At 40.3% G+C, this 18,257-nt stretch overlaps 1 protein-coding gene across 2 annotated transcripts; it reads left to right on the forward strand.

The window, feature by feature from the left end:
- The first annotated feature begins 2,232 nt into the window (after positions 1 to 2,232).
- On the forward strand, positions 2,233 to 17,978 carry LOC109992209 (thrombospondin-2-like). 2 transcript variants are annotated; one of them, XM_065949442.1, is made up of 21 exons: positions 2,233 to 2,529; positions 2,658 to 2,723; positions 2,867 to 3,003; positions 3,914 to 4,183; positions 5,101 to 5,194; positions 5,288 to 5,452; positions 5,755 to 5,931; positions 6,018 to 6,191; positions 6,516 to 6,646; positions 8,022 to 8,156; positions 8,261 to 8,479; positions 8,561 to 8,668; positions 8,773 to 8,932; positions 9,983 to 10,101; positions 11,077 to 11,311; positions 11,681 to 11,908; positions 12,007 to 12,137; positions 12,825 to 12,965; positions 13,143 to 13,240; positions 16,448 to 16,587; positions 17,607 to 17,978. In XM_065949442.1, the coding sequence occupies exons 1-21, from the start codon at positions 2,523 to 2,525 to the stop codon at positions 17,612 to 17,614; spliced, it is 2,943 nt and encodes a 980-aa protein (XP_065805514.1). In that variant the 5' UTR covers positions 2,233 to 2,522; the 3' UTR covers positions 17,615 to 17,978. The 2 variants fall into 2 exon arrangements, with proteins under 2 accessions (XP_065805514.1, XP_020500392.2); XM_020644736.3 differs by having other exon boundaries at positions 2,233 to 2,520.
- Positions 17,979 to 18,257: the final 279 nt, after the last annotated feature.

Below are 18,257 nucleotides of genomic sequence, written 5' to 3' on the forward strand. Positions count from 1 at the left end.
AAAGCTATTGCAAGCGTGGCACCCCAAATTTACAGGGTAAAAGTGAATTTTAAAACTCTTACTTACAAAAACTTAAACAATTAAAATGAATAATTTTGTCAGCTTAAAGAGGATATTCTTCTTATTTTCAACCTATCTTTTTTTTCATTCCTTTTTTGTTGTTGAGAGAATGTTAAACTATCAAATCTTTGGATACATTTATGTTAAACACATGCTTGCAAATTGTTTTTCCTCTCTAGCTATAGAGTTTTATTTCGGGCGATGTGAAGACTTCAATGTACAGGTGCTGCTAGGTAGGCTAATCGATACAGGTGTTGCTTGCTAGGAAGAACCCTTGGCTGGGAGGAGAGTCATGATGGACTACAAGTCCCAGAGGCTGTATAAGTGCGTGTTGCTACCTAATCTGCCATATAATAGGATTTTCTAATAGCCTAACTGGATTAATTACCCTCTGTTCTACTGACCCACAGTGACTGTCGGGAACGATATGTACTCGGTGTGTGGGGTGAATGTTGTGAGTCAGCATATCTATCTATCTATCTATCTGTCTATCTATCTATCTATCTATCTATCTATCTATCTATCTATCTATCTATCTATCTATCTATATAAGAATAACTCTGATTTTAATTTCAGTTACAAAGTTCTTTACAGAGGCAGCAAATTAAAAGAGGCAAGTCATAAAATAATCAGGTTTTTTTTTATGACAAATATAGGCTATCTTTACAGTTTAGGCATATAGGCCTATTAGAAAAACATATTTTTTGAAGAAATAAAAGAATATAAAAACTACAATATCATCTCACAGGGGCTCGGAGGTGAAAGTAAGTCTTATAAGGTGACTTAAAACTGAAACCATTTCCCCCTGACCTCCTCCGTGCACTCTTGCATTATGTGCCCCCTTCCATGTAAATCCCTTTACTTTTAGCCGGTGTAATTCTCTGACCGTGTAATTCTCTGACCACTACATACTTAGAGCTGTTATCACAGGAGGGTCTGTCTGCAGTTCATAACAGCAGTCAGGTCTCACAGTCATCATGGCTTAGCGCATAATGCAGAAAGCCCCTTTGAGTTCACTGGTCTGGTTACATTTAGAGAGATGGGCCATTTGCTGCAGCCCTACATCAACCTTTTTTCTTAAGCTGTCTGATTGCATAAAGTGCCCTGTTTCTCAACCTGGCTTCAATCTCACTGGTGGTGTTCCTGTTGCTTTTGCAGGTCTGTCTGCTGCTCATCGCAACCTGAGCCATGTGCTGTCTTTAAAACAATTTTCTCTCTATAGACAAAAGAACTGACTTCAGGCTCCCAGAACTGAATGTGCCTTTTACTTAGCGCACCATAACTTTTTCCCAAGGTCCTTTTTTCTTTTATACCCCCTTAGATTTTATTACTTTTTGTGGCTTCTCAGAGAAGTGACAGGCAGCACCTGTTTTCACTGTCTCTACCAATGACCCACATCCAAAAAGAAACATCGGGTCTGTCCCGGTTTGTTCCTCGTTGTGAGGTTTTTTTTTCTGCTCTCTGGAACTGGGGAATTTGTTGATGTGTTTGTGCGAAAGTCTGTGTTTGTATGGGCACAGTCGCACACATCTGTGAAATTCATTATTCCACAAGTGGAGGCTACAGACGGAAAATATGATTCAGGAGGATGATGATGCCTCTTTGACTCGGCGGGGAGACGACCAAACAGAGAAAAGAGAGAAATAAAGGGAGAGAGAGAGAGAGGGGGAAAGAAGGATAGAGAGATAATGGTCCCATTGGAAGAGGTTTTTATATTTCACTATTTTACTCATCTTTACCTCAGAATGTGCAGACGTCAAGACAGAAGAATCTTAAGAAACACACATGAACACACACATCAAGCCTCTCATATTCACCAGGGATTAATTGGGTTGCCAGTTTTCCCGCTCCAAATATTTTTGGAAACTCGGACAGCCAATCTATATGTGTGTGTGCGTGTGTGTGTATATTTTTTGTGTGTGTTTGAGTTTGTTGAGTGACAAGTATGAACGACATGTCTCACACACACACACACACACACACACACACACACACACACACACACACACACACACAGATCCTTCTATCCAGCTGGGTTTCTTGCTGGGAGATATGCAGCCCAGCTCATCGCCAGACAGACGGTTAAAATATGGCCCCCGCTCCTGCCTCACACACACACACACACACACAGGCGCACACACACACACACACACACACACACACACACACACACTCAGAGAAATACATAACCACATTAGGACTTTCTGCAGAGCTGTCTGCATGTTCTCTACTCTTACCAACCTTTCCCTTTTTTTATTTTTGACACATTTTAAAACTAATTTCTGAAAGCTGTGACGGGCCAGATTCCAAGGTGGGAAGGACACAAGGAGACAAGGAAACAAGGGAGAGTGAAAAAGAGGTAGAGATTCCATCACAGCCTCTGTGGAGCTGCAGCAGGGACCATCCTTCCTGCCGGGATTTTTAATTGCTGAGAAAAGCAGAGCAGCGAGGAGCACGCAGGTATGCAAGGTTAATTCCCTCTTCATCTTCTTCTTCTTTTATCTCCTCTGCTGCAGCCCTGCTTGTGTTGTGTGCTGGTGTTGCAGTATAGCAGCTATACTTCATGGTGAATGCATATGTGATTAATGTGTGAACAGGAATGAGTCCGCTGAGAGGTTTCCCCCTGATTCTGATATTCCTCCATGCAGCAGCTGTGCGTGCAGGTACCAAACATCCTCAAAGAGACACTCAGAATATCTGCATTAAAATGCATGTGCAAAGCCAGATTCTTCATAATCTTATTAAATTATTTATTAATGCAGATCTACAATCTGGCACTGATGACACACGTGTGCCTTCTCTACAGGTGTGGGTGGTGTAAAGGTGGAAAATGTGTCGTCACAAATCTGTCGTCATCCGTGTGATGAGCTGGTGGGTTTGCTCACTGAAATCCAAGGCCTGAGGATTGTAACCAGCAACCTGCTGGAAGACCTGGACAGAGTAGTAAGTAGTCACATGTATGATCTGCATGTTTGCAATTGTTTTTCTTTTGTATGTAACTTTCTGATGCTGCTTTTATTTCAATAAGAAGGAATTGAACTTAACATCAAATAGACATTATTAGAAAAAACATGTAATAACCTTTTAAAGGAGTGTTTCAAAAATGTAAAAGAAAGTGATATTTCAGACCTTTTTAATCAGTGAGTAAGAGGTCTTATAAGGCTCTTAAACAACTTAAATCCAGCTGTTTAATTATGGATAAACTGAAGGTATAAAATAAAATGCTAATAATCAGAAATTTGTAAAGGGAGGGGTCAAGTGAATTAAAAATATAAGTAAATGACAACATTATATATATTTAAACAAAAAGCTAGTCCTATTTTCTTGTTTAAAGATGCCCTGTTTGCACATTTAAATTCATCACTTTAAAGTTCTGACGTAGAAAATATGTCCGATCCCTTGTCCCTTATTAAAAGAAACTAAAAAAGGCATTTTATAGTTTAACATTTCTACAGCAATAAAACACTACAAAAATAGTTTTGGTGTTATGGTTTTCGACAAATAGAGCCAGTTAATGTGAATGCCGGCTAAATCAAAACTTCACACTGTATTTGCTGGGGGAGATTTCATTATGAAGTCTGTCTTCTTCCAGGGAAAATTGAACAAGTGGCATAATAACTTTCTGGCGGGAAGCTCCGTGGTTTGTGGTGGATGTCTTGGTAATTTGGGGGGGGGAAACATAAACAGAAAAACCACCAGTGTTAAAATGTTGCCAGTGAATTAACTCAAGCACCATTCAAGTCAAATTCAAAAGGTCTCTGTGTACAATGGAGGGGAATAGATACAAATCAACATGTGTTGTAGTTTTTCTGATGAGGATTTTACCGTTTGTGTGTGATTTTTGTATTCTCAGTCAAAAGAGAATGAAGAGATGCGTCTTTCTTTGGCTGAGCTGAGCAGCAATAGCAGCAGCCGGAGCAACAGCAGTGGAAGCAGTCGTAGAAGCAGCGGCCGAGGTGATTGGCACGGTGACGGCCGCGGCAATGACTATGGAGGAGGGAACCTCGATGGTTATGACCCTGATGTAGACAGAGCTGAGGAGGTGTGGTGCGTCCAGGACGGGCGGGTGTACGACCATGGGGATGACTGGGAGGTGGACAGCTGCACCTTCTGTACCTGCCAGGTCAGTGTTTCACCAACCTGATGCAAATGAAATCTAAAATATTCAAGGCAGGGGGTTGCCTATCAAGTCTCTGAGGCACAGAGAACAGAGTTAAAATAATCATCTTGATAAAAAGGTACACCCTGACTTTATATTCCTGAATCTTTCTGTTTTATTTGCAGTGCAGAACAGTTTGTTTTTTTTGTCCAAGGCATCTCTCAATTCCGGTTCTGTTTAAAGTTTAACTCCAGATTCAAGTCTCTCTCTTTTTTTATAATTAAAAAACATTTCCTCTCTTGACTTGTATCTGACTTCTGCAAGACTTTGATTACTTGGGAGTTGACTCTGTTGATGACACGTGTAACCTTACATTTTCTTTTGCAAATATTCTTTTTCAATCCAGGAAATAAAATAAATTCACAAATCTTCCTCCTCTATTGTAGCGTCACCTTACAGGAAGGGTTCAACAGTTTGGAAAATTCGCTTATTCCCTTTCATGCCGGTAGTTAGATTAAAAAAAAAAAAAAAAATCAATTCCACTTTCAGACTTAAGAGTGGGATTGATCTCCTCTCACTCTTGGCAAGAAATCAAATAAGCACATTTTCCAAAACGTGAAACAATTTCATTGTAATTTATTAAACAGTTGGGGAGATGCTAAAGTTTGACTTAAACCCAGTGTGGTTTCATTTAATTCCTCTGCTGCCGTTTTTCCAGTCCATATTTCATGCTTGCTTCGTCCTCCTCTCTGCGTCTGTTTCTCTTTATGAAACATAATTAGTTTTAGTCAAAGTTTGGATTGAAGGAACAGCCAAACTTACAATGAGTCATGACAGCAAAAAAAATCATCTGCAAGGACGGGCAAAACATCTGGCCCAACGTGACGTATGTTGAATAATGTTTGTTCTAGTTTCTTGTTTTGTTTCTCCATCTTGTGTAGGGAGGGAAGGCGGTGTGCCAGCTGATGTCATGCCCTCCTGTTTCCTGTATCAATCCCTCTTTTAATGAAGGAGAGTGCTGTCCAGTGTGTCTCAGTGAGTTCCTGCAACGTAATACTATCCTCGACATTATATAAAGCAAGTATGACAAAGTTGTGCTGACCGTGTGTGTCTCCGTTGTGTGTAAAGATAATGAAACTGGCTGGTCTCCGTGGTCTGAATGGACGCACTGCTCCGTCACCTGCGGACGAGGAGGTCAGCAAAGAGGCCGATCCTGCAACAGCATCGTGCCGTCCTGCTCCGGCCCGTCGGTCCAAACCCGCAGCTGCATGTTGACGAAGTGTGACCGCAAGGGTAAGAGGGAAATCAATCGGCACGCCTGATGTCATGGTTTAATTTATTCTAGTGATTGATTTAGCACAGCCGCTCAAAGGGAACAATCGAACATTCCTCAATGAGCAAAAAATATGGAACTTCAGAGTAATGGATTCTGAAGATTATGATCATAATTGGAAACATGTGGTAGCTTTGGGGATGTATACACAGTGTGGAGCTTTGGCGGTGGTCTGTGTTGAAGACCTCTCCTAGCTACGACACAAAAAAAGAGACTTTTTTTTTTTTTTTACAAACTTTTCTGTGTTTGTGTCATGTCGAAGGTCGTGCTGATGGGAACTGGGGACTTTGGTCTCCTTGGTCTGCGTGCACGACCACATGTGGAGACGGAAACATCACACGGGTTCGCCTCTGCAACAGCCCTCCACCACAGAAGGGGGGCAGAGGGTGCACGGGCAGCGCCAGGGAGACACAATCCTGCAACAACACACTCTGCCCCGGTGAGTTTCTTTTTTTTTTAAATAGAAATGCACAAACTCGCTTCACTGTAGACATCAACTTTTTGGAATGATATTTTCACCTTCAGTCGCTGGAGGTTGGACCGGCTGGAGTGGATGGTCACTCTGCTCAGCAACATGTGGAGGTGGCCTTAAAAGTCGCCAGAGGGAGTGTTTAAACCCGGCCCCTCAGAACGGAGGGAAACCCTGTGCCGGAGACGCCACAGACTATGAAGCATGTAACAAACAGTCCTGTCCTATAGGTAAACCTAATCCATGTCCACAAACTTCAGGCTAGAGGTACAACTTAATAGAGTTTGCATACATCATTCTTTAAGTAGAGTCACATGCAAGAAAAAACAGAATTGCTTTTTAACTGGTGCAACATATTTTCATACAATAATGGATTAAAAAAAGATTATCCTGCAGCCCTTATGCTGCTTTTATCTAATTATTCAGTCCGAGGAGAGAAAAGACAAATGATTCATATCTCAAATTCCTGAGATAATCAGAGCACCTTTAACCCCTATTTGGATTACTTTGCAATGTGACTCATTTTAATGTTTTTTTTTTTTGTTTTTTTTTAGATTTATGTTTGCTGTCGAATCCATGTTTTCCGGGGGTGAAGTGTTCATCACATAGCGATGGATCGTGGGAATGTGGACACTGTCCGCTGGGTTTACAGGGAAATGGCACCCACTGTGAAGATGAGGATGAGGTAATGCGGGCATGCAATTGTATCTGAAGTCAGCTGCTCCTGCTCAGTACTTAGACTGCGAGGTAACACCACCACTTTGGTGACAGAAAAAGCTTGGAAAATGCATGAATTATCCCTTTCAGGTTTTTATTTCATTACTGTGTTGTAATTACATTTATATGTAAGCATGGGCTTACAGGACACCATGAATTTACACGTTCCAGGATAAGAGTGCAGAGTCTCAATGTCATGGAACAAAAAGACAAAGCAAAAGCAAGACAAAATATCTTTTTATATCTGTTTTCCGAGTTTTTGAGACAACATTAGCAAGCTTAAATACATTAATCTTAAACAGCCATTCCAGTTGTTGCACATCTGTACACCCCATTATTTCTTTTTTTTTGAAGAGCAACATTATGGAACAATAGCTCAATAACAAGTCATCATATTTTGTACAATGCAAAAGAAAATGGGAATCACACATTCTTTAAGAATATTTTTAAATCGACCGACTCCAATGGCCAGAGGGAGAAAACCAGATCTGAACTGTGCGACCAAGGATCTTTGGCTTCTACATAAACGACATGTTACATGTAACATTTGTTAACATATGACTGATGGATTGGCATTAAATTTAGTACAGGTATTCAAGGTTCCCAGACCATGTATCCTTGTAAAGTTGATGGCTCCCAAACGGTTCTTCTAATGCAAAGAGCAGGTTGATGTTGAGGTTTGGAGTTAAACGTCTCACATCGACTGGATACAATGGAATGAATCTTTGTACACCCATTTATGTTTCCCTCCAGATGAATTCTATCACCAAGTCAAAGTTTTATTTTGTCTTTCACTCTGCTTTAGTACCCATTACCTTCCAAACAAATGATTTTGCCATCAACCTCAGCTGAACTTTGTGTTTGCTGACAATCAGTAAATCTCAGTACGCAAACACATTGAGCTAACATGGAAGTGTAAACATTAAAGCTGCTAATTATCAGCATGTAAGCTTTGCCATTGTAAGCGTGAGAAAAACCCTCGTACTAAAATACAGCCTCGCAAAGAAGCTTGTGTGCATGTAAACTCTCAAATTTACCGTCTCTGCCTTTTTCCCACAACATCTATGACATGCACGATAAATCTCAGGTTTGGTGGGAACTTCCAGATCCACAAAGTTTTCCCCTAATCCTCCTGATGACTTTAGCACTTCATGGAGGCTGTGAAAGAAAGCTGTGATTGGTCAGCTTTATCTGACATTGCGTCCCTCTAGAAAGAAGTAAATGTTACGTACAGTAGTGTGATCCAGGCCAAGGGTTCCAGCTCATAAACACCGCCTGTCAACGTCTTTTTCTTATGCTAGTGCTAGATATACTTAACATGGCTTTCTATTCTATTGCTGCAGTGTGAGGTGGAGGATGTGTGTGTCACACAGTGTGTAAACACAGATCCTGGGTTCTACTGTCTGCCCTGTCCTCCTCGTTATAAAGGCTCCCAGCCGTACGGCCTGGGACTGCAGGAAGCCCAGAAAATCAAGCAGGTGTGTGTTTCCCCTCCATGATAAACTTTTCTTTTTTTTGTGTCTCGACTACTTTTCTTTTCTCTGAACTAAAGTCATAAATCTCTTCGGTGTTCTCTCTGTAGGTGTGTGAACCATACAATCCTTGCAAAGACAACACACACACCTGCCACAGGTTTGCAGACTGTTTGTACCTGGGCCTGGCATCTGAGGTTTTGTACAAGTGTGTGTGCGCTGTCGGGTTTGCAGGCGACGGCTTTCTGTGTGGGGAAGACTCTGATCTGGATGGTTGGCCCAACAAGAGATTGACCTGCAAACAGAACGCAACGTATCACTGCGAAAAGGTACAATTGTGAAAAATGTGGTTGGCTGTAAGTTTTGTGGTTTAGTGTGACTTGACTAAAGTTGGTTGTGATTGGTTCCAGGATAACTGTCCAATGCTACCAAACTCTGGACAGGAGGACCTGGACCAGGACGGACAGGGAGACGCCTGTGATCCTGATGATGACAATGATGACATCACCGATGAAAGGGTGAGACTGTCGCTCAAAAAAAAGAGATAAAATCGCTCAAACAGGCAAAAAAAATTACAAATTCTCAGTATGTGTATGGTTGCACAAATGTGTGTCTGTGATAGGACAACTGCCCGCTGGTGTACAACCCTCGGCAGTTTGACTCTGACAGAGACGGGGTTGGGGATCGCTGTGATAACTGCCCGTTTGAAAGCAACCCACTGCAGACAGACACTGATGGGAACGGAGAGGGAGACGCCTGCAGCATCGACATTGATGGAGACGGTGGGAGCTACTCACTGAACAGGAACAAAAATATGCAGTTACTTATCTGATTATAGCAGTCTGTTCTAATATCCCATAAATTCAGTATTCAGAGAGAGTCTAAGGATCTCATTATGTTCAATAAACCAAAAATAATGTCCCAGATGACAATGTGGTACCTCTTATCTCCTGCTGATCTGTTCCTATACATGTGTAAAAAAGAGTTTTGTCTCCTCAAAAATCTCGTCCTTCTTTGTTTCAAATCGTCTTTAAATCTTTGCCGTGGAGTGAAAAACAAAAGGCTGACTCAGCAGTGTGCTATTGTTTACATCGTCTGACACCTACCCCACAGCCAAGGTTAAAGGCATAATGAAAAAACTGAATAGAAATAATCAACCATGCTGCTTATTGTCTTGTTTGCTTCGGTAGGTCATGTAGAGGTATCAGTGTTAATTTCATTAATATTGACAGTTAAAAACTCCTTATAGGAGCTTCAACTTTAAGTTGAGATGAACCAAAGTTTGAAATCATCTAACCTTTATTTTTTTTTACATGTACCTGGGAGAAACAAAACAGACAATGCTGGAGTAAATGTCTATTTGACTTTTTAATGGCAGGGGGAAAAGATAGAGGAACACATTTCCATCAAAGTGAAAATATTTTAGGCTGTGGGACAGTTTCCAGGATATTTTAAATTTCAGGTGGCCTGATGCTTAACCCCTGTTACTGTCTACTCTTCTTATAACTTTAAATTAAATGACTAAGAAGATGGCTAAATCTATTTAAACATCCAACGGTGTATTTTTCAGGAGGAGTCTCATGAGATATATCATAGATTTTACACAGATCGTTAGGGGAAGACAAAATAACTGAATTAATTTTCTGTGAAAGGAAATAGAAATCCAGAAGTAATGAGCACAGAATGAAATATGGATTTAAATGCATTTAACCAAATATTGTCTTGATTTATGTTCCTTTGCATGTCTTGATTTTAGTGCGTAATAAAACTGTACAAGGTCAATAAAATGTAATTTATCTGCTGGGTCTGTATTTTTCTCCTTGTTTCTCCAGATGTTCTGAATGACCGTGACAACTGCCCTTTAGTCTACAACACTGACCAGAGGGACACAGACCTGGATGGAGTTGGAGACCAGTGTGACAACTGTCCCCTTCTACACAACCCACTGCAGGTCAATTAAAAAAAAAAAAAAAAAAAAAACACACACACAAATCATTTAAACAGACATCTGTCCACTTAGAAACGTCCTAAGATAACAACTTGGATTAGACACTGTGCCTCAAAGAACATCTGGTATGGGCTTTAATTTTATGACTGGCTATTAAACAAGGAAATATTACAGGAAAGTCTTGGAAGTGTATTTCACTTATGATAAACCTAAGTGCAAAAACTTGTGTCTAACTTTACTGATTATACAAAGCATACACTGAATAAAAAGACAGGCAACATGACAGCTCCACAAGAGTGAGGCCTAAACATTTGGAGCTCCCCCTACTGACCGGCTGCAGTTATAGGACTTAAGCGCCACCTTCTCCATTTTAACAGATGGGACATGGGTCAAACTAGAAAAATAAAACATGTCAGGTTTCTGTCTTTAAGTTAGTTCTTATAGTGCTGATAGATTTCCAAGTTGTAGTCAACTTGTAACTCAACTGCATGTGATGTCACTCAGTCTTTTAAAGGGAGCATGTGCATGACAACTAAAGACCATGATTGACAGCTCTGTTGACAAATGCAGCTCCTGTAGTGCTTTCAGCACCAGGTGAGCAGAGGAGAAAAGGGGAACAGCGAGAGGAAAATTAACCAACACAGATCATTTAACTTTCTATGACCGTGTGGGGTTTGCTTCACACCGCCACAAGCATCTGTCATGTTAAAGAGTTTCCCGACGTGAGAGATCTTAGATGTTTTATCAGTGAGTTAAATGTGTTATTTGGTTTGTAGAAGGGGCAGGGCGACAAAAGTGCACTGAGTAACTCTGGCTGTTAATGATGTCACCTGTGCAATATGTCAACACCCGTAACAGGGATCCTTTTGTCTTCACTTTTGTACAAAGGGAGGCGCTTGAGACTTATTTAACGTCTTTCTTTAAAATCAGTGATACAGAGAATGTGAATAAAGTGTGCATGTGTTGTTTTCTTTGCAGCGTGATTCGGACAGCGACCTGGTGGGCGACATGTGCGACAACAACGAGGACATCGATGAGGACGGACTCCAGAACTCTCTAGATAACTGCCCTTACATCGCCAACAGTAACCAGGCCGACCATGACAACGATGGGAAGGGAGACGCCTGTGACCACGATGACGATAATGACGGTATCCCCGACGATCGAGACAACTGCAGACTGGTGCCCAACAAGGACCAGCTGGACTCTGACGGTCAGCGTTGTTTTAAGTTTTTCAAGATAATGTTAGCAGAAAGAAGTGTCACTTACACCTACGATGTGCTTCAAATCAATGTCTTTATTCTCAAATATCTTGAATATCAAGAACAAGATGGACATGAATGATGGATCGTTTGCTGTCACACGTTTGTATCATTTATGAGGAATGTGTTTAACAGTCATGCTGTAAAACCTTTTGGTCCAGTCCAGTCTGTCTGCAGTGATCCAGGTCATGTTAATGTTGGACATCAGCATAAACCGTTTACCGTGCCAAGTAGAGTCTTTTGCAAAAAGGAATCCAGGAAATCACATTTGGAAGAGAGTGCATCTCTGCCTTTTTATCTCTCTCTCTCTCTTTCTGCAGGTGATGGTAGCGGGGATGCATGCTTCGACGACTTTGACAATGACAGTATTCCAGATGCGTTGGATCCCTGTCCACTGAACCAGGATATCGGCTCTACAGACTTCAGGAAGTATCAGGTTGTGTTGTTGGACCCTAAAGGCACCACGCAGTCTGATCCTCTTTGGGTGATCCGCAGCCAAGGCACTGAGCTGCTTCAGACAGCCAACTCTGATCCCGGCATCGCTTTAGGTAAGATTTAATCCCCCCACCTCCCCCCAAAAAAAAAAAACCCAAGAGACAAACCTAAAATTGTTGAACTCAAAAGAAAAAAAAATCCTTTTTGCCAGGATATGACAAGTTCAGTTCGGTGGACTTCAGTGTGACATTTTATGTGAACACCAACCGAGATGACGACTACGCAGGCATCGTGTTCGCCTACCAGTCCAGCCGGCGCTTCTATGTTGTCATGTGGAAACAGGTGAGTTGTGGATACGATTATGAATAGAGGGAACAATCACTTCAGACCAGATGATGCCATATTACCACATTACTCATATTATAATGAGCTAATGCTACTTTCAACAAGGGGTGAAATACCTAGTATTACTTTTCTTGCCACTTTTATGCTGAAAATGTGACAAATATTTCCATAAAAACTTTATCAATATCTCCTTTTATCCAACTTTATTCTTATTGCAGCAAATAAAAGGCCAATATTGTCATAAAACCTGACAATCCTCTCATTCCAGTAAACTCAGTCCAACACAAAGAAACAAATGAATGTTTGAGTCAATCAATCCCTATGATGACAGATCAATCATGTGCATCTGTGTATCCATATCATATTGGAATGTAAAATATTGCAATGCCCTGGCTCACCAATCCTTATTGTAACTTAGCTCCACTAATGGTGGTATGAACTGAACCAAAACTGCATTATAAAAACCCTTAGATCTAAGTTGAAATCTCTCTTTACTCACCTTTAAATATCTCCTTCGACTTTGTGCTTCTCTTCAGTGTTTTTATTTATATTCTCACTTGCAAAAAAAGTGAAAAGTGTGTTAAAGAACCAGATTTTTTTCAAGCTATATGTGCACTGCAACAGTCCTCGTCTTAGTTAAAAGCATCAACAACACCTCCACATTCTTTCTGCCCGGGAGCGCAGGTGTCTCAGGCGTACTGGGAGAAAAAACCGTTCAAAGCTTTCGGCACAGCAGGGGTCTCCATCAAACTGGTCAACTCCACCACAGGACCGGGGGAGTATCTACGCAATTCTCTGTGGCACACCGGAAACACCAGGCACCAGGCATGAATCAGCAAACTTTGTCTCCCCTTTGTATTCTGCTTGTTAGAGCTCACTCTAATTTGAAACTGTCTTCAGAAATGACCTTGAACAGACCTTCTGTTGTAGGAATGTCAAAGTAAAGCTCAGAGGCTGGACCTGTTCTCTTGTCTGACATGTGTTTGTTTATTTCTGCTTCAGGTCAGAACGTTGTGGCATGACCCCAATAAAATAGGCTGGAAGGACTACACAGCTTATCGAATGCACCTCATCCACAGACCCAAGACTGGTTTCATCAGGTGAATAACACTGACATGAGACCCAACTCAAAAAAACGTTCTTTGTCCTTGTGTTCTCTGGAAAACGTTTCTCTGGTAAACAAGTCATTTTTATTGGCAAGGATAATCACAAACAAGTCTTTTGATCTATGAGCCTGTAGATGTTTTCAGTTAAAGCATTTGTTGCATCTTGTTTTTCCCCTTTTGACTCAGAACATATTTATTGATCTATTTTACAATAAAAAATGACTTTATTCTCACAGGAGATCACTAATGTAAAAGCAGGTTTTTATGTTGTTATTCTAAAGCTGGATAACAATATGGTTTCACATCAATGCACATGCCATTTAGTTTGCAGTCACACAATGCTTTGTAAGCCACTGACATCCAGTTAACTGCCTCTGCAGTTTACTGGAGACTGTGGCGACATTCAGAGGAAGTGAGCATAACCATGGATTTGGCTAAAAAGAAAATGGAAATGATCAACAGTGATGAATAACACATGAGGATGTGTTCGCTTTCAGTCTGATTAAAATGATTAAAAGCCTTCAAAGTAGTGAAGAGATGAACACAGGAACAATGTCTATGTAGTTACACTCTCTGCCAGGAGGGGGAGGCAAATGTTTAAAGCTCCTGTGAGGAGTTTTTTTAAATGGTTACAAAACAGATTGAAAAGAATAATGATCCCTCATTATGACCTAAAGAAGCAAATGAGATGATGATCAGGAAGAAACACTATTTCTATACAGTTCTTTTCAATGTCTGAAACTGCTACCTCGTGGTAGACGTCAGACAGAATGATAAACTGCACACTAACTCTTTCTTATTTTCTTTTGTTCGCTGGCAAAGATTCTTGATAAGGGATACATTTGTGTAAAAAAAAAAAACTACTTACAAATGTACAGGAGAAGATCAGCAAAGTGATATGAAGTACCGCTTTATCCACCAGGGGGCACCAAAATGTGCAGAAACCAAAGGTTTATCACCGTAGCTTTAACCAAGAAAAAAAACAGTTTGCAAAGGGAAAAAGATGAGAAATTCTAAACACTAAAATTGTAAGACATGCTTTTAAACCTTTTAAAGTATATGGGTTTTATTCTAAATGTGGAAGAACACTAAAAACATGGACTTGGTCCTGTGGTTCTAGCCTCAGGAACACCAACTCTACCAACTCGTCAATGAGAAATCACTGCTTTCTGAACAAACTAATCAGATTTGTTCCTTGACATTTGCTGCAGTTTGGACCGTACAGTACAAACAGTACAGAAATATGTGACAGGTGACAGGGCAAAAAAAAAGAAACAAAATGCACACATTTCAAAATCACCTCTTAGACTTTTTCACACCATTGTTTTTCCACGCACATTCACGACCCACTGAAGACGGCTCTGCGATCCCACTTTTGGGTCACGACCCACCAGTTGAGAACCACTCCGTTAAAACTACACATTTAGGACTCAGTCAGTACCAGGCCAGCTCAGGTCATATCGGTTTTATTGGCCCAACAATATGCTGAATCACTTCTTAAATTTGTGCGAATCACATCCAGTTCCTCCTTTTTTTAAACATAAAGTTGCCCTCGGATGTCCTCACGCTGGAGACTATCATTAATCTCCACGAGTTATTTGATCACAACTATGTTATTCACTTTCTGTGTTGTACCCTGTTCTCCTCAACCTGCCACATCTACTTCTACTTAGTTGTGCTTCTCACTAATGGACTTTTGAAAACAGGCCCCGGGCAATGTGTAACTTTTAATGTGCACATTGAGAGGGAAGTATCAGTACAAGAGCTAGGTTTTAAAGCTACAGAATGAAAGGACAAAACTGCAATGTTCAAGGCCAAGTTATTCTGAAAATACACTCACACAGAATCTATCTTTGAGGACGCAAGTGTTGCATTCTGTGCGCTGAATGATTGTAGGATGACTGTATGCTCATTGAATGTCTCACTGAAAAGAGGCTCCTGCTCTTTGTTTGTGAAGGACACACACACACATTGATATTTTGTCATTCGCCGGGAACTGTTTTTAATATAGCTCCATTTGACGTCATGTTCTCAGTTTTAGCCAGATTTAAAAAGTAAAACAGCGAACAGAACGGATGAGTACAAGAACAAAAAGACACAGTTGGCCTAGAAATGTTCGGTACATTCAAATTGTGTGTCCAAAGACCCAAATGCTTTTGGACACAAATGGATAAACTATCAACAAATCAGAGGAAAAAAGGGTAAGGGAAAGGTAACTTCATTGGTACGCGTAGGTGGATTTGGTTTGCAGTGACTGAGTCGGCCTCCTTTTGCACACAAACGACAGCACAGGACAAAACATGGTAGAGTGACAACAGTGCTCAACACTAAAGAGAAAAGCCCTTAGTGAAAACAAGATAAAGTAACCCATCAGAAAGAATAAGACAAATAAAAACGAGCTAAAAATAAGATGTGTGATGTGTGAGGCTACAAGGGTAGTTATACAATTCACTCGGCTTTCCATCAATCCAATACAAGAACGTTAGACAAGGCAAGAAAGAGTAGCTAAAACTTGCAACTTGTATGCACATCCAGTTTGTTCAATAATAAGAGTGGATACAGGATGTTGCATTTATGCCTCAACAGCGCTTAAACTCTCACAATAATGATAAACAACTGTGACTGGCCTGATGGTCCTGTGAATAAGAAGTTTCCACACTCCACGTAGACTGATGTTCTATGAGTGTCTTTTTGTGAAGCATTGTTTGACTTGTTAAGCAAATACATTCATAACTACGGTTTCTAACGATAGCTTGCAGCGTATTGACGTGAATACGGAAACCTTTAAGCTACGATATTAGATAAATGTGTTTTTGTGTTAATCTGAAAAGTTGTGAAAAAGGGAAAATAAGTATTACTGGAGTAAATGTGTTTCGTTACATCCCACCTCTGATTTTAACACCGAGGTAAACTCACTATTGATGTTTCACCTTTTCCATGAGGTGCCATCAGTTACATGTAGTCTGCATCTTTGGGTAAACACATAGCAAATGCGAGGCTCATGATGCTAGCATTTTGGGAGGGGCTTTCTGTACCTTTAATGAGCGGGCAGGACAGAGGCTACAGCTGGATGCAGGGTATGAGGGAGTGGGAGATGACATGCGGTGAAACAACAGAGGGTGGGAGTCAGAACCCTTGAGGGCTCTGGACTACCAACATGAGACAAACCCTGATGCTTGGTAATGTGTGTTCACTTTGCAGGGTGGTGGTGTACGAGGGCAGGAACATTTTATCTGACTCAGGGGCCGTTTACGATCACACCCTGGCTGGAGGTAGACTGGGACTGTTCGTCTTCTCCCAGGAACACGTCCTCTTCTCGGACCTCAGATACGAGTGCAGAGGTAAGACCACTTGTTTCTCCTGATTGGAGGTGGCAAATTACTCTTATTTAGATTCATGTGCTTATTTAACAGTGTAAATATATTCCATGACGAGTAAATGTCCTTCATGTAACGTACAGTTTAGTGGACAGTGTAAGTAAATGGTCTAAATCTAGACAGCTGGATGATTTCTTTACTATGTACAAAGTTATCAGAACAGGTAAGTCATTATAAAACCAGTTCCTTTAACTGTCTGAATTGTATATTATTTGATTATATGTTTGGACTCTATTTAATGTCTGTAATGTATGCATTTAGAATCTGAGAGGACATGGTGTGAATAAGGAGAGAAGACAAAAGTTTTTCTAGCCATACTTTTATTTTGAAATAGAGAGAAATATTAGAAAAGTCCTAAAATCTGTTGGGCCTCAAACTGTAATTGAAGTCAGATAAGTTAAAGGGGAAATTACTTCTGAAACTTTCCAACTGGACAACGCTTTTCAAATGTGTTTTGTATTGTTAAAACATTGTAATAACTTAGCTAATAAATAAATGACTCTCCTGATTGCAAACAAAGTTCATTGTGAAGAAAGGGCAGTCTAAACTGAACGTCCGAGGCACTCTGATGCAATATAAAAAATGTTATTAAATAGGGATAGGTGTCTACGCGTTTCTACTCAACTGACTCAGCGTTTGGACTCTGTTGCGTTGAAATGCGTAGACACATACCTGTTTAAAATAAACGATTTTTATATCCCATCAGAGTGCCTCGGACTTTCCCTTTAGACTGCCTTTTCTTCACAATAAACTTTGATTGTAATCAGGACAGTCATTCATTTATTAGCCATGCACGAGTAACAATTATGTAAGAGGTATTAGAGAAAATGTGTAATATATTGACCTCTGACCTGCAATTGAAGCATGAGGTTTAAGAAATACTGAAGCACATCACTCTACTTGGGTAAATCTACCACATGCCTCTTATGAAACACGATCCTCTGATGATTTTTGGACCCTAATTTCTGTGTTCTTTTCCTCAGACAACTGAAGAGACCCACCTAAGACCCTTAAACATGTCAGAAAATGTTCACAAAACTAAAAGAGAAAGATTGATTATTATGCACAAGACCCGGGCCTTCAACCTGCAAAGACTTATCAGTACGTTTTTATGTATCAGCTTCCTGTGCCAAAGACTGCTGTCTCATTCGCTGTATTTGACTCTTAAGACTCTAAGAATGCATTTCTAGTGACAGTTACCTCTTGCTACTTTCATTAGCTTTTCCTTTAATGGTGTAAATAATTATTTATTGCCAGATGCCAAAGGAAGTGAATTGATGCTGGATTAAAGAGAACGTTGTGCATATCTCTTGTGGTAAAGTAAATTATCAATAAAATACTTTTTTCACTTCTTATTTACTTATTTTTATCATAATTATTTTATGATACTTTTTTTTTTATCTCCACTTTTCAGCTCATGTTCCTCTCTGGAAATGTGGTCTGTATCGCTCTCTAGTGGTAGAAGTACTAATTACATCTCAGTCAAAGCAGAACAGGTGGAAAATGGTTATTTAAAGTTGTTAAAAGTTAAGCTCAGGCAGTCTTAACATCATTTCATATTCTTACAACTTCTTGACTAAAATAATAAAAGCATTCTATAGAAATACTTAGTAACAAGTACAAGTCATTAAAAG

Source organism: Labrus bergylta, chromosome 21, assembly GCF_963930695.1.
Source record: "Labrus bergylta chromosome 21, fLabBer1.1, whole genome shotgun sequence".
NCBI lineage: Eukaryota > Metazoa > Chordata > Actinopteri > Labriformes > Labridae > Labrus > Labrus bergylta.

Bases quoted from the DNA above. Each gene is read 5' to 3' on its own strand.
- LOC109992209 (XM_065949442.1), top strand. The intron at 8,669-8,772 runs GTGAGACTGTCG...TGTCTGTGATAG, and splicing joins ATGACATCACCGATGAAAGG to GACAACTGCCCGCTGGTGTA. The intron at 12,966-13,142 runs GCATGAATCAGC...TTTCTGCTTCAG, and splicing joins CCGGAAACACCAGGCACCAG to GTCAGAACGTTGTGGCATGA.